At 33.9% G+C, this 17,383-nt stretch overlaps 1 protein-coding gene across 1 annotated transcript; it reads right to left on the bottom strand.

Moving 5' to 3' along the window:
• Nucleotides 1-15,158: 15,158 nt before the first annotated feature.
• Nucleotides 15,159-15,974, bottom strand: LOC128225137 (uncharacterized). Its single transcript, XM_052935181.1, has one exon. It carries the CDS (start codon nt 15,972-15,974, stop codon nt 15,159-15,161), a length of 816 nt encoding a protein of 271 aa, XP_052791141.1.
• Nucleotides 15,975-17,383: the final 1,409 nt, after the last annotated feature.

The following is a 17,383-nucleotide window of genomic DNA, read 5'->3' on the forward strand; positions in this document are numbered from 1 at the left end:
AAAACATATTGCAATTGTATAGCACAAGTAGCGTTGAAAATTATTCCAGCAGTGCAGCATACGCATAACTAGTGCGTGGCTTCACAGAGTTTTCAAATTAAAGCCGTTCCTAAGAATTATTTCTATACTTGCGGCATGTTTTACCTTCATTTGCATAATGCTGTGCTTGGTTATCAACTTAAAAACGATAAAATAATTTCCTCTTTGGACTTATCCGCGAAGCATTTGAATACAAAAGTGCAAATAATACCATCGCTCCGCAGTCTGTTTTGTCCGTTTGTACAATAAGATTCTCTTCCCAGCCGAAAATGTCTATCAACCCCATTCCCTGGACAAAAACAATCTAACGATGTATTTGATAATATTTTGTCCTTCCAATATTATCGATAACTGTCAAATTTGCAGTAAAGTAGACGATAACACTGAATAAACAGATACATTCGGATTGGTGAAGCAACCAAAATTATGGACAATCGGACAGAAAAGATTATAAATCTTTTTTGAAATATCAGTCATGCGAAGAACTACACCGATATCGAAATATTAAATGATATTGATTTCAAAGTCTAATAAGAATTCTTCATTAACGGAGTGTTTCAATCGAATGCCACAAACCAAACAATACATATCTTTAGAAAACAATAATTAATCAATATATTCGTTGAATATTCTCCTTTGACATATATTACAAAAAAGCGGAATACATATAATTGGCAACATCACCAATATTTAATATGGATGTGATAGTCATCATAAGTTTGAAGTCTTAGGTAGCCAACTGGGAATGTTGGTTATTAACAATACTTGCAAAGAATGCAATAAAGAAACAAAGACTTTTCAGGTTGTCTGATATATGTTAACTGATTCAGATTTGTATAGTAACGAGAAGAAAGCTGAATGATTATGTCTTTTCTGGCACTATATCGACCTGCTTATGGATATGTGAAGGTTGATATAAACAAGGACTTGAATAAGTTATGTATGAATGATTTTGGACAGGAAAGAAGGAAAACTCTTAAGACGAATATAGAAGTGAAGAGAAGAGATGAATGTAGTAGGACGGCAGACGGATCATAGAGATGAAAACAGATTACTAATCGAACCAGTCGTTGAGTCGTATATCTTGGTAGAGCGGATAGATAAAAAGAAGTCATATATGTCCTCTATTTTACTACAGTGACAATATGGGGGTGTTAACAATGTTTTTTAGAAACTGTTCATATGCTTTGTTACAATGCATACACATCCTTGTATGAGGAACATTTATATTTTCAGTAGCATTTGTAGATTAATAATGGGACGGTTTTCTTGTCATTACTTAGCTTATGTATAAAAGCTTGTAGAGATATCGTCTACAATGCTATGATTGAAAGAAGGAGTTATTTACAAATTGAGATTTGCAGGGGATGATTCTGAGATTATCCAAATCCCAGTTGGAAAGCCATCAGATGAGAGAATCATAGGGACTAGCTTTTGCGATATCGCGATGTCCGTTTCAATCTATCCAACAATTGCTTGTAAAGTTTTCAGTTTTAATCTTTAAACTTCTTTTTCAGTAGATTAATATCCATGAGAGCTCGGTTCCTTTCGAAAACCAGCCAGATCCGCATTCTGGCTTATGTTTAATGAATGTTTTAAGTTTACTATAATAATATAGTTTGTAAACACAACAGAGCCTCTAGTATCGTTGTTTCATTTGCTAAGTAATTATATAAATCGCAAAATTCATAATGCACGTTACGTGTTTCAAGACGGCCGCGCCCATGAATTAACACAAAATGTTCCAAGTGAACTATGAGTATGTTTCCTATAACAGAGACATACATGTTCTTGATAGAAAATGACAAAACAAGCCATGCTAGTAGAGCAACATTTATTTGGCCCTCGTGAGCCTCTTTTTTGTTGAATCCGGTAGAGAAGGGAAATATATTAGAGTGAACTACAATGTACAATCAAATACAAACTTTAAATAACGTTTAATATGAATGGAACGTGATCATGTCATGAGCATATGGTTGAAAGCGTGATGCCAAGATGTATGTTATTGCGTTGATGAAACCTGAACACAAATTAAAAATCTTTCACAAAAGCTCGAGTTTCTTTGTAGGTATCTCCAAGAGAGTTTTTCGGAATTGTGTCGCATACATGATAGTTCTACGGTGACATTAAGAACAGGTTTTCACTGCGAAAATATGTTAAACGTGGTCTAAATAGCTTGCAAGACAGTAACCTTCCTGGTAGACGTTATGTTGCAGCAACAACGGGAAACATTGCTGCTGTTATTGCTTGATAGATGAAGGTGGTCACTATATCCATTTCCAGCTAACTTCTAGTCTAGGCATTTTAGAAAGGCATTTCCATAATTTCTGACTGTTTTGTCAGCAGAACAAAAGGGCAAGCGTTCTGCTTGTGTCAAAACACTTTCGAAATGATATAAAAGTTGTAATCCTTTTAAAACTTCTTAGTTGCTCACTGGGAAAAAACTTTGATTTTTAGTTCGAGTCCCAGCAACGGATATATAACACAAAATGTCTTAGTTAATGTCAGGCAAGGCCGGTCAATGGTAAGGCAACACGCGCAAAGAAGGTATTAAAAGCCACTTTCTTCATTTAGATTGGCTCTGATGTAAAATTTCAATAATCTTGCAAAGAGTGTAGAACCATCACAAGTTTTACGAAATTAAAGTACTTTCATCTGTCAAAAAAGTATATAAAAATAAATGCCTAATTGAAGGTCTTCAAGCACCAAAGTTAAACAGATAAACCCTTCTTACAACAAGAAAACGTTTATTGAGGTTGAACACCTACCTTATTCTTCTGACCTAAGCCTCTGCGACCATTTTTTCCCTTGCTTAAAATGTTCTCATGTAGGCGTTTTGCCACTAGAAGGGAACTTGGTTCTGCACAATGTCAGTGTCTCAGCAGTACTCCAAAGAGTGACTACTCTTCAGCATTGAGGCCGTTGATGGCGAAACTTCAATTTTGTTTGTTTGTACAAAGGCCATACTTTGAAGGGTTCACATGAAAGATTTCCTATGCAGTGAACACAGGATGCAGCCATGCAGGTTGCGGATCGTAACAGCTCTAGAAGGTACACACATTTCGAAGAGGGAAATCGGGTTATAATTACGTCTTCATTATAAAGAAATATAATTCAAAAAGCACGGTGAAAAGTGCGACAAAGAATCCAAGGATGAGCAATATGCCATTAATTTTAAAATGGTATTTAATAACGTAATGATTTGCATCTATCACATTTCACAAATATAGATTTCTCATATACAGCACAAAAGTCGAGAATTGTTTTTAATTGAATTATTTTTTTTCTCAAAATGTACTGTGTGCTGTTATCAGAACGCGCAAAACACACAGTTATAACATAAATGAGAAATAAGCTTATCAGAATATGTCCTTCTTAAAAAGATAATTATCATTTAAAACTCGTATGATGTGCCTTCTCATATACTGTATTTCTTTATATAATAATTAATAGCTTTAGAAATTTAAAACATGAGACGTTAAATGCTTCATAATTTCCTGCAGGCATATAATATTCCTTTTTATATCGGCTATACAATTACAAGTAGTCTGGGAACGTTTGAAAGTCTAGGTAAAAAAAACACCTTCAGGAGATATGTTTTAGGGTGACTGTTGTTCCCGACAATCCGTTGTTTTTATATAATAATACTTTGTGACATGTTGGGAGCATAATTCATATCTCATAAACCGTTCATTCAATTCAAACAATTTGTCGGAGTCATCAGGTAATTGAGTTACGGAAGCTCTTAAACATCCTTCATTCAAAATATGGCCGTTGATTAAGTTAGGAAGCTCGGTTCACGGTTGTCAGCAAGTTGGCATTTTGATAGTATCACAAAAACATTTCATTCAAATGACTTTATACTTCGCACAAGTGTTGAGGGCCATTTGGAAATTCAAAGAAAGAAATTCGTTTAACTATTAAAAGTATTAAGCAATCATGAATTAAGGATAACTCACTTTATAAGACCTTGTCACATCTACTTGAACTTCCAATAGAGGTCAGTTTCTGCGTCTATTAAGTGAGTGACAATACGAAGGCACATGCCAACAGGGAGCTTTTTCCGAGTTTGCCAACAAACAACAAAATGTGACAACAAAATTGAACATGACAACAGGGGTCAGTTTCTGCGTTTTTAAATAAGTAACAACAAAAAGATACTCGGTCACAGGGGTCAGTTACTGCGTTTGTAAATACCTTACGGCAAGAAGAAACATGACACAGAGATGAGTTTGTGCGTTTGTTAGTGACAACGAGAAAACACGTGATAACAGTGGTCAGTGTCTGCGCTTGTAGATAAGTGATCTCAAGAAGGACCTTAGCAACAATGATGAGTTTCTTCGTTAGTAAATAAATTGCGACATAAAGGAACATGACAACAGGCGTCATATTCTTCATTTGTAAATAAGTGACGGCAATAAGAAACATATGGCAACAGAGGTCCGTTTCTACGTTTTATCTTAGTGACTACAAAAAGGAATGACCAGGGTCAGTTTCTGCATTTGTAAACAATAAACAAGAAGAGAGAAACATAGCAACAGAGATAAGATTCTTTAAAGAGTAACAACAAGATAACTGAATAAATAAAGGACACACCCATGCTCTAACTTACTCATGTCGAAAGAATGACAAAACCAAAGCGATACATTTCATTTTTGACACATCTTCCATCGTATTGTTTTGGAAGTGGAATAATTGAATTTAAAATAAGCACGTTAAGGCAATTCGATTTGTGATTTTCTGAAAACATCATTGAATTCGACTTCATAATTGTACTTGTCTTTTTGTTTTGTTTTTAGTTTTACATTCAAAATATTAATAAGGCCAGTAATTGCTTTGAATAACGGCAGCATGGTCGATACCGCCGTATTATATCCTAGGACAATGATATCCTTACACGACTAAATGTTATATTCGACCCGTATATTATCAAAGCAAGGGAACACTGCCTCGAGACTGTCGCGAACTCCGCGAATATGTTATTAAAACATTTATATATTGGTATAATTGAAAGTTCGTTTGGAATATCATAATTAATAATTATTACATTGATTTTTGGTAACTAAAAATAACGTATAATGTTTGTTTTGCTTCGTTGTATCTTTCCATCATGAGTTAATCTTTGTGTTAACTTTATATGTTTTCACCGTTGAGAATTCACATAACGGCTCTCACCGGAGCCATTGCTCCGTTAGCAAGTACTTCCATGCTACCCGCAATCCTCGTGCATTTCATATGTAGTTGGCGGAAATAATTAGTATATAAATCGGTGCGCAAGTTGTACCACAGAGATCATTTTTACTGGACTTATTGGACTTTCATTTATCAGTTTATATTGGATTTAAAAGGTGTTTAAAATATTTACTTGGACTTTTACGAACAATTGAATTTAATACAGAAAAATACCTTGGATAATGTGTATAATTTTGTGTACTAATAAAACAGGGGAAATTAAAGTTAGAACAAATTTAAAATGTGTTTTGTAATCTCTCAACTCCGGTGTGGCAGGTTCGGGGCCTTATAAAGTGAAACTTCGCCACATTGATTGGTGCCGGAACCTGGGAATTAAAAATTAATTTACTTAATTAACAAGCACAATACCTTTTGATATGCGAGGTATTCTAAACAGTGAACACTAAAATAAAATGTGTTTAAAAGTGAAGGTTGAAAAACAAAGTGCTTTATAAACAAAGTACAAAAACAGCCTTTTGCTATATGTGTATAGTAAACGAAGCAATGCGGGCTGAAGGGTACATGGATTAACAACAAACCACGTTAGTTCTGTTCGTGTATGTTTTGTGCTCAACAAAATAAAAAAAGACGAAACAGTGAGTGTTTGATGTAAACGGAAGGTTACTTATTGATTAAAGTTCAAACAACAACAATAAACATGGCGAACTTATCAAATTTAAAAGCAGTGCGCACAAGGTATCGTAATACCATTGATGTTAAAATAAAAAGTGCTATATAATTATTAAAAGGTGACTTACAAGAACAAAGCGTGAATGAAAGTGTTGCAAAGGTGAACAAATGTTGTGAATCATTAAAACTTTATATTTAAAAGTTAGAAAAGCATAGAGAAAAAATGTGTGAGCATATCGGTGACAGTGACTTGGAATACTGTGAACAAATTGTTGACGAGGATTTAGCTTTAATTTGTGAGGCTGAGGACTATTGCATAGAACTGAAACATTTAAAGGATACGTTACAAGTGCAATTAAACAAGAGCGTACACCAAGTGTTACTAATGTAACTCAGCAAGACCAAGTGTTACCTCTTCAAGAGCAAATGCAAAATTTTATGATTAACCAAATGCGAATACAACATGTAAACAAAACATGCTTAAAATTGATTAAAATTGTTTGTCTTATTTCACAAAACAATTCTAATTCTTACCTAGGTAAAAATATTCGGTTCCATCGACCTGCACATATTTTTTCATTTTAGTTTTTACAATAAATGCAAGGCAACAATTTGTTCATTTTCTATGCTCTAAAAGTTTTTAAACGTGTTCTTTAAACATGCATTAAGGTATAGACATGTAATAGATGTAATAGATGTAAGGAACGTGTTGCTTTGAAATGCAATCTAGTGGTATATCCGAGAGGCGCATTCTACTTTGAAGAAAACAACAAAAGATAACTGAAAGTTAAGAAAAGCAACTGTTTCACCTGAATATTTCAGTATGATCTCAAGTTTTAATCGCTAAACATCGCATTCACTACAAAGAAGACCACACAACCAACAAGTAGATAATCAATCCAGATCTTTTTGCGCAATCTTAAGAGTAAACAGCAAAAGGTAGAATGATTAAATGTAGTTTTTGTCTGTGCTATAGCTTTTCTATTAGATATATTAAATAATGTAATTGTGAATAAGACATTTTTATGTTATCATTTATTTATTTCTTTGCCTTACGGGACATGGTCATGACATGGTATGTCTTTAAGTGAAGGATACTGGGCTTGATATCCCGGTAGCTGTCATTGTTTCTATTGTCATCACAATTTTGTCCTGACCTATGTTGGCGTTACATTCTAACTTTCAAAATAATTGCACCGGCTAGGCATCCGTGTTATTGGTCTAGAAGTGTAGATGAAGAATATACCAAGAAATTAAAGGAGTTCAGTTATGTGACGATGAAAGTGATTCAAGCAGTGCAACAAGATGCATCGTAAGAGGGTTGATTAACAGTAAACAACTTAAACAAGGGTATTTTTCAGAACTTTGAAAATTCATGGGCAAATTCCACATTGCATATGGTTGTGCTAGGTTATTGATGTGTGAACTCAGTTTGTGTCGAGAACCATGGTCATTTTCATTCATTTAGGGAAAAAAGTTATTCCCTTGAAGTAATGCATGAAGCAGTAGACGGAAAAAGTGCCAACATTGTTGACTTGATTGGGAAACATTCGGACAGAACAATTTAATATGCCCCAACCAAAGATGCTCAATCAACTTTTTTCGTTGACAGAAACAATCTTAGGATGTTTGTGATAATAGATAACAATCGCTTTTCGAAATAACAGGCTGCCAAACTTGGAATAAATTCGGCGATGGAAACTATATCAACAGAAACATTAGCCTCTGTGAAGCAACAAAAATGTCAAGGAAATCAGGCAGGAATGGTTATTCAGATGGCTGAAATTACGCTAATGCGAAAGCGTACATCGATATCAAGACATTAAACCATATCGATTTCAGTAAAGATCTGACATCTACAGAGGCTATGTTCCCATGCAAAAAACCAAGCCTTAAAATATTCAAAATGTCAATTCCAACACGTTCTTTCATCAGAATAGCATTATTCTTTTAAAGGGATTTTAAAAGAACCGACGAGATCGATTGATGTCCTTCGATGACTGTATGTCCTGCTTGGTTTGCCATCCTTTTCATTTTATCCTGTTATTTACTCGGGGAAAGAAATAAGTTACATTTTATGTCACATTCTAAGCACGACGTCAGAGTAGGCATTGAGTATATTTTTACTCGATTGCCCGAACGTTTCACCGTTTGTTTGGTGTATGGCAGTTCTAGTTAAATATCTTCTGCTTACGTGCAGTATTTTGAGTTCTTACGAAGTATATATAAATTTAAAATCATAAACTTCCTCGAATTGAATGACCTACGCATTCGTTTATATCGTTATATATGATGCCATTAATCTTAAATTTCCGTATTTATATTCCGCGAGTGTTTGCTTTTATTTTACCGCACGTGTACCACAGGCATCTGGATCATTGTTTTGTCACTTAAATGTTGTTTAAACCATTTTGGGTACATACAATGAGATAAACAACACATCTGAAGATATTTAGTGTCTTTCATATACAAAAAAGAAACAAGGTATGTAACTCAAACTTACTCGATTTCACGGTAGAGTCCAGTTCTATGCAAATTTCTCAAACAACATAAAAACAATCCATTTGTAAGTAAGTGACATGGAAAGAAGAGTCAATTACCTTTAAAATGGTGTGTGATATGTTGGTATATCTATAATGTCTTTAGACAAACAAGCATAATTCAATGTCCAATTCTCGTGTTTTTCTTTAGTCGGAAAGAGTACAGCAAATTCAAATCTTCAATTTTCCCCGTGTAAACAGTACTAATGACAGTCCATTTGAAGTTATTTTATGTTTCAGTGTACAGATAAATTAATTCCATTTCTTAATATCACCATAAGACTAACACCACCTTCATTTTATGTCATTCATGGATCTTTATTGCCAATGAAATCTTCTATGAGTCATACTGTTTAAACTAATGGTAGTCAGATGGATACTTTTTAACACCAAATTAGAGTTACACGATGTGTGTGGGGTTGATGATTTTGGAGATTGTGTTCTTTGATTTTTATGCAAGTATGCACATGGTGAAGCACCTGGTATTGTTTTAAATCTGCGGGTTCTAAAGACCATTTCGTTTCATATTTTCTCAGGAGATAGGTATCATGAATGGTTTTGTATCGCGTCATGTGCAATCTGTTCTTTTATCAGCTTAGTATATTTCTGTTGTTTCTCGTTATCAGCCTATAAGCGTTTTGTCCTCGATACATAGTAAACGACAGTCTTCAATGGCACGATATACCTGCGTAAAAAGGGAACTCATTGAAGATTCGTGAACATGTTAACCTTAAGTAATATATTTACAGGAAATGTTATGATTCTATTTATTACGGATAAACAGTTATTCTATTTATTCGGATTTATTACCAACACCTATGCAGTTCTAAACAAGATGAAATAAGTACAATTGTTTTTCATTCGACATTTGTTTCCGTAGTTCTGCTTGTAGGAAAGTTTAGAACACAAATAAATTCGGATAACCTTATAATGTATGTTATATCACGATTTCCTGTCAAAGACATCGTTATTACACAACTGTAATAAACAGTTCACAGTCTAGAAAAACAATGTCCACGCGTACACATAATATGTTTACGAACATATTTTTGAACATAGTCGATGTACAATACATTAATATAAGTAACTGAATATAATACAAATACAGTAATCGATTTAGCACCAGTAAAGATACATTTAAGTTTGAAGTAGTTAATGTTGACACTATTTTCCGATTTTGATAATGCAGAACATTAGGTATATAAATAATTTTATGTTTTCAAGTATTGCTTTATTAAATCATTGTACCAAAAAAGTTCGACGACCACTGAAGATCAATCGATAACTACTCCATGAACTTTTCGCGGTTTTTCTTGATATGTCTTTTATTCGGTTGTCGTTGGTTGGCAACAGTTAACTGTTCGATGGCTGATAGTCAACCATTCAGCTACAGTCTATCATTTGTGTAATGTAGACTTTATATTCTTATTCCATTATCAACACATCCAGCATCCAAAGAATAGTTTAATAGTGTATGTTGTGATATACCTCAGAAACTTCAGTATAATTTAGACAAAACACACTTAAAAATGGTTCATGTAACTTTATAACTATTTGATAGAAATGTGTTTTACTGAACATTGGTTTTATAATATTTAAGTTGTTGTTTCCCCTACATATTATTATTTTTAAAGGAATACATAGTGTAGTATAGACTTATGACTATTTTGTTCACTTAAACTGTACTATTTTAAAGTCTTGGGTTTCGTAAACATATTTTCCAAACTGCGATTTTCAGTGAAGAATATTAAATTAAAATTGGATCAAATTTAATTGTCTTATAAGAGTACTTTCAAAGCTCGGCCCTTAAGTAAGACTTAGAGATAAATATATGATGGATGGACAATATTCTTGCTGATAATCTGTTTCTAACAGTGGTATAATTAGCTGTGTTATTGTTAAGGATAAGTACGTGTGTTGCAAACATGTGCGTAAAAAATACGGCTAGGGTCAATAATAAACATTCTCATCACCATTATGCCATAAGGCATGAGTATTTTGACTGCGTTCAAAGATGCATCTATGCATATTATCGCAACGTGGTTAGGGGTCAAAAATATACCTCAACATTTTCATCATCATTTTGCCATCCGACAGGAATATTGGACTTTAATCAAAGAAGCCTCTGTTCATGTTAACACAATTTTTAAACAACATCTGTTGTACTTGTCTAGAGAAAAAATCTTTAACAAAATACGCAAATGCATCTTGTCAAGGACTAGATAATTAACACTGTAATTATTGCTTTTAAATTACAGTTGTTTAGAGTTTAAAAGACAGTTACCTGATCTATCAATGTTGCCTTTCGAAATAAGAAATTGTTTGTCTCTTTTAATTAGAAAAACCATTAATAACAACATTTTAACTAGTTTTAAATATGTGTCTATGGCAGATGTTCAGGATAGTTAGTTCGTGATTACAACATTACAAGGTTCGAAACAACTGTTCCCGCTATATGAGTTTTATCATAGTCTATGCGCGTGCTTACAAATATTCATTTTTTAAAATGAACAGCGATGCTATTAAAGGTGATAATAACTTTAACAAAGTTCTGAACACACTGGCCATTTTGCAATCTTTTTATTGTCAAATTGCTTTTGGAAAACCTTTTTGCTTCTTGGTGCAAAAATCTTTTACATTTCAAAAACGGTGCGAAACGAAAACATCAATTTGGTGTGGCCTTAATGTTGGATGTGAAACAAAATACCACTAATAAAAATGTTACATTGTTGGTTCGTTCCTCATTTAGCGACCAGAATGAGCTATTATTTTCACTAGGGAAACTATTTTCACGATCTACATCTAGATCGATATCATTTTCATAAACACCATGATTCTTCTTCTCTCATCTCTGCAAGTGCATATAACAAACTATTAAACCGTTTCTGTAATAAGAGCTTAGAAAGAAAAAAAATATTAACTATAAAACCAATAATGGATTGTTCAGATATCCTATTTTGGGTACAATTCCTGTCCAGACATCATTGGTAAATTAGGAACGCTCTTTTATGAAAACTTTAATTTGAAAACTGTAAAAACTTTGATGAATTAATGCATATTTCAGCGTTTATTTCAAGAGATCAACATTTTTATTGAGATACAGTAGTTTAAATGAAATATACCATTTCTAGACGCCAATAAACTAGAGGCTTATAGAGCATGTCACTACATTACTATGGGATTCCGTAGTAAACTCCTCTAGGGAATCCATGAAGAAAATCTAATGCTTTTTCCCAGCTCTATATTGGTACGTCATGTGTCTGTCTATATTTAAGAACCTCTCTGTCATCTTGTTCTAGTAACATATCTTCTGCTTAGATACTGTATTCCAAGCTCAAATATTTTATAACATTCTACTGCTGCAATATGCTATATGTATATTTTGTAACTTGAAAACATCGTTTTTATACATTCTATACATATATATTTCTGGCTTGACTCCATCACATACCCATGCGTGATTTTAACAAAACTCTGAAGCTAAAGAGGGAATTTGATCGGATATCCGCTGAAGGAGTAATGCTGTACCCAAAATGGCGCGACACCTACGATCAATGACATCTACAGTGTACAGAAGTTAGTTATAACCCTTTATAAAGCTACAGCAGTCTGTAACTCCTCTTGTTAACGTAAGAACCGACCGATCGCTTTTTCGAATTGATATTTCTGAGGCGACCCGAAACAAATCTTGGAATCGTAAGGTTTTGTAGTTAGTCTAGGCAACGTGTAATTAATGTGGCATGTAAAACTTTCAATTTAATTTGAGAAATAAGTGAAATGTTGGCTGAAATTATAGATCCCACGATGTGTTTGTCGTACACATTGAATATTTAACTGAAACTATTGATATCACGATATGTTGTTGTACATACGATGATAATACGACCCCATTTAGTGACTTTTAAATGGTCTACTTTTGAATTTCCCTTGACTGGGCTTGTCTGTAATTTTTTTATTGTTTATTCATTTCAAAACTACGGTTAAACAGATCACTCCATTCGCATAAACAATACAATTCTTTGGACGGCTATACTGTATACGTGACATATAGTGCGTGTATTGTTGCCATTAATTGTATTGTAGATGTAAGTTTTTCCCTCTTAACTGCAGCGATGTTGGCAAAGCTAAGTCCTTTCATGATCTTTAGGATATTTGACAAATAACTGTTTAAGTAATTGCAGGTTTTATTTATTCTTTAAGAACCATTTATCGACGACAATCACACACAATTATTTGAACAGATAAAGCAAATTACAAAAGTATGTAAAATGATTACTAAAAGCCAAGTATTGTTTTATTGTAGTGTTATTCTTGTTATTTATGTACTTCCATATTATAATTTTATTCGTCGGAATCTCTGGGTTTAAATGGTTAACTTCTGTCTGGAAATGATGCAGTTACTTATAAAGTAATTGTACTTAAACCATTCCGTTATACTTTTTCGCCGTCTCTGAATCTTCCATGGGAATTATTATAGGGAACATTGTTTGCGCCTGGATTTGCGTTGTATTTTATCCTATTAATGATACTCAATCCCACTTAGATCTCTGTTGCCTTTCCGTTATTTGAGACCATACATGATTTGAGATGAATATTTCACATAAGGCCAATCAATAAAAGTATTTTTCCGGTTGAGTCTTATATTTACGATACGATATTTTAGAAGTGATACTATCTTCAAAGGAAGTTAAGCAATATTCCTACGCACTATTTAGACGCTTTGTAATATTGCACTGTGCCATTGGTTTATATATATTCCTAGCTTGTCTGTTTCTTAAAGACAAAGATATTGTCATAGCCTTGGCGTCGTCGGCGCCCTCAAACACTGAAAGCAAGATTTCAATGATACCATGTTCACATTTTGGAATAGATGATATGCACATGTTCAGCAATTTCTATGACTATGGTTATAACAATTATTAAGTTTTTCTTGTTTCGGTTGAACAAAACAATAGAGGACGAGCATTGGCTATCGCTCCACTGTGCTCTTGTTTCAGTATAAAATCCTTTATAAGCTTCTTTTTGAAGGAGTTTTTATAAGATGAGAAATAACATGTACGATATACGAGTTTAATGATAAATAACTGGTCTAAGTTGTTCTGGCCTTGAACATTTTAAAATATGCTAATTACGTCCGATTATATTGTAATATAAAGAAAAACTCTGTTCTACAATTATTTAATGTACCGCGTTCTTTATAGTAGGAATGCCTTTTCATTTGATACCATAGTATATATGATGACACCAGGCATCATAAAATATTCCTTACAGTAAATATAACTATCATGAATAAACTACCTTAAGTAGAGACTTAAATCAGACAAGTGAGTTTTACCAAAAATGTCTACCTCGAGTTCCTGGGATTTGAAAACAAACATGAAGGAAGTGATAGGAAAGCATTTATTTCAACAAGACAGTCATAATATATTAGTAATGTACGCTTTCATGAGTAATAAATGCCCACATATGCATATAATAAATGCAATCAATGGAAATAAGTCAGTTATAGGAATATAAGCTGCAAAAAGGTAATACTAACTTATCGACCGACCTTTAAATGTTCATATGATATTATATGTAAGGTCATGGTATTTATGATATCGAGTTTTTATTGTTTAAATGCCAGCAGTAAGTGCCATTCAATTTGACTTGTTTTCTTTCGTTATCAACATTTAAGAGATTGAACATTCGTTGACATAATTGCAATACAATGAAAAACTTAGTTCTGGTAAATCATAACTGAATAAATTGCCATAAGCAGTTTCCACCTCATTAATAAGACGGTTTAACGTACATGTATTAGCATTTCACGAGTTTTGGTAAATTGGTAGAGAGGTTTGAAAACACAACACCTACGTGTACTTTTACGTATAGTTACACGTACGCTTTACATTAACAGTCTAGTTTTTTAAGTCGTTTGCGAAATAACTCTTTATACTTTAACGTAAAGGGTATCAGGGTCGCTGATAAGCAAAATAAATACCGTGCTGTCACAAATATCTCTCTAAACATGACTTACATATAATTTAAACAACTAGTCCAAAGTGTTGCAATGAGAAACAAATTGACGCGTTTAAGTAGTATATGTTAGAAACCTATACTAGTTGTCAGTTTCGATTTTTAGTTAGTAGTCTTAATTTGATTCGTTAATACGAATCAGAATATTTCATATTTTACATGAATTCAAATATAAGCCTATTGACAATTGAGGGCATGTGATCGAGAACTAAAATGTACAAAGAAGAGCATTGCTTTTTTGCTGGATCATTTTAAAATCTACTGTAAATGACTACAATAATACATACCCATACTATGCATTAATATTACTAGTAAGGTTATCAATCGATACGTGTTCAAGCAATGTTAATTATGGTTTCGTCTACATCATTTAAATCGTTTTGCCAGTTTGATGTTGAAACTCCCCCAGAGGCACCATACTTACTCAAAGTAAATGTCAGATATGAGCGTACGTTTTACATTCGTATTTTTGTGTAGTTGCCTTAACAGAAATATTATGTTTTGAAGACATTTTTGATGATGAAATGTTTGGAATTTCGTCCATAAGTGTCAACTACTCAACATTGTGTGAGCTAACATCTTGTTTAGGCAATGAAACATCTCTCCGTGTAAGTGAATAGTCATTCAACGACAAAGAACGAGTTATTTGTGTGTTTGTCATACACGTATAATCTATGGGCGAAATATTTGCATCCAGTTTTAAGTCTTGTCTCGTAAACGGCGATCTTTTCGGATATGCTTCAAAAGGTGAGCATGACTCTTGAGAAAACAGCCTCTACAATAGCCTTGTATGGAGTGTACGCAGGACTTTCGAATAACATGATGTGGGTTTGAGCCTTGAATACGTCCCAGTGAATGCCTGTGTTGACTGTTTTCTTTGCTGTGGAGATGCATATGACCGCTACATAGACCGTTGTGTACCAATGTCTCAGGAAGCCTACTACTAGATGTCCGCATTGAAGCATCTAGCGGAACTTCATATAATGCTTCATCATCAAACTGGTACATGAAGTCATAATCATTACCATGTATAGTGGACTGATCATCATGATACATTGAAGTCATCGTGTCGTATCTAGTTGAGCTTTTCGACTTCTTACCTCCGTTTCGAGAAGAGAACTTGCACCTTGACAATAAGACGATAAGGACAATAACTGACAGAGCCAGCAGAGCCCCTATGCTGCTTCCCACTGAAATAGGTAACTGCCAATTCGTTGTTGATGCCTCCGTGCATTGTCGATAATCCATCTTGTTGGATCCGAACACAACCAGGCATACTTTATAGTACGTGTCTGCTACCAAGTTTCCTACTTTAAAATCACGTGCATTTGCGTGAAGCAATGGTCCGTATTGTAGATAATCACTTGCAACCTTTTGATAATGCACTTGAAATTGCCGGACTAGTGGTATATGTGCCTCTCTAAGTTTCCAACCCACTTGAATTGACGAGGCTGTAGATGACATAACATCGAATGTTTCTACGAAGCCATCTTCGAACAATGTTGAAGTTTCCATGCTTGATACTATTTGAACATTTGCAGCGGCTGATAGTTCTCAACTCGTCATCGACTGTTCGTTCTCTTGAGCTTTTAAAACGTTTTTACAAACGCTCTTTTGTATAAACAAAGAGTGCACGGTATATTATCCTTCTTGTGAGAATATCAGCAGTACTTTCTCCGCCTTTTTTGATCGAACCGTGATATAAAAAACTCATTCAAATTTAATAAGTTCAAATGTTCTTTTTTACACACACACACGCGCGCACACACACGTATATGATACAGTGCCGATACATATGACAAGCAAAAGACAACTTTCGAAATATTTATTTCTGATGAAGCCGCTAGTTTCCTACGCAATGAATACTTACAACTTATGTTTCGAAGATATACTACTTAAATACGTCAATATGTTTCCCATGGAAACGACTTGGATCTGTCCATCCGCAAATTGCATTGTTAGCACAGAATTAACAGTTTGGAATACGTGCTAATAGTGCAGATGCAATCATATAGTTGTGTTGATACCTTGTACAATTGTTACTTCGGAGACAGACACGACTCATATTACATCGAAGGTTTTCCGATTTCTTACATAAATCACCGTGATTGGTTGACCTCATCTGAAAGAACAGCTATGCTTAATTTCTTTCCTATATTTATATTCGTTAGGAGAGTTCATGTCATTAAAATTAACGACATAGAACAATATATCATCGTTTTTCCAAAATAATATGAGTTGTTGGCCAAGGTATCCTTGGGGTTTCTCATTTGATTGGAGTGTTTGACCTTTTTCAAATATATTAAGCAAATTTAATGCAAACTCTTTCGGAAATATGATAGAAGTAATCGTGTCATTGTGAATTTCTTTTGTGAGGTATTTCTCATTACTTATCCACATTTACGTGATTATTTCTCTACTATGCTTTGCAGGGAAAGACAAATGCTGTTTAGCGCCATCATTCATACACCCGTCTGTCTGTAAGACTTATGTGTCCAATTCGTATCTCATTAACCCCTTGAAGGATTTTCATCAAACTCTAATCCAAAGTTCATAATTTCGAGATCGCGTTCAGAACACACATCGCATTTCCATACACATTTTTCTGAAGGGTTTTCATTAAACTAAGATACCATCTTACCACAATCCACACTCATGCGATCCTACAAATTATTTTCATGAAACGTGGGTGAAATATTCACTAATCGTGACAACATGCAGAACCTACATTCCAGGCACGTCGGTCAAGGTCACAGTTAAATAGTCAAATGTTCTTGTCTCTTTTCATATTTTGTATCCACTCTGTGCATCTTAAATTTATGTAAAAAACGACAGAAACAAGCTCATTTGCAAAAAAGTTTAAACATAAACCCCGTTTAGAATTTAAGGGTAAACGCCAAAGACATAAAAACATAAACAAAATT

The sequence above is a fragment of the Mya arenaria genome, chromosome 1, assembly GCF_026914265.1.
Source record: "Mya arenaria isolate MELC-2E11 chromosome 1, ASM2691426v1".
Taxonomy (NCBI): domain Eukaryota; kingdom Metazoa; phylum Mollusca; class Bivalvia; order Myida; family Myidae; genus Mya; species Mya arenaria.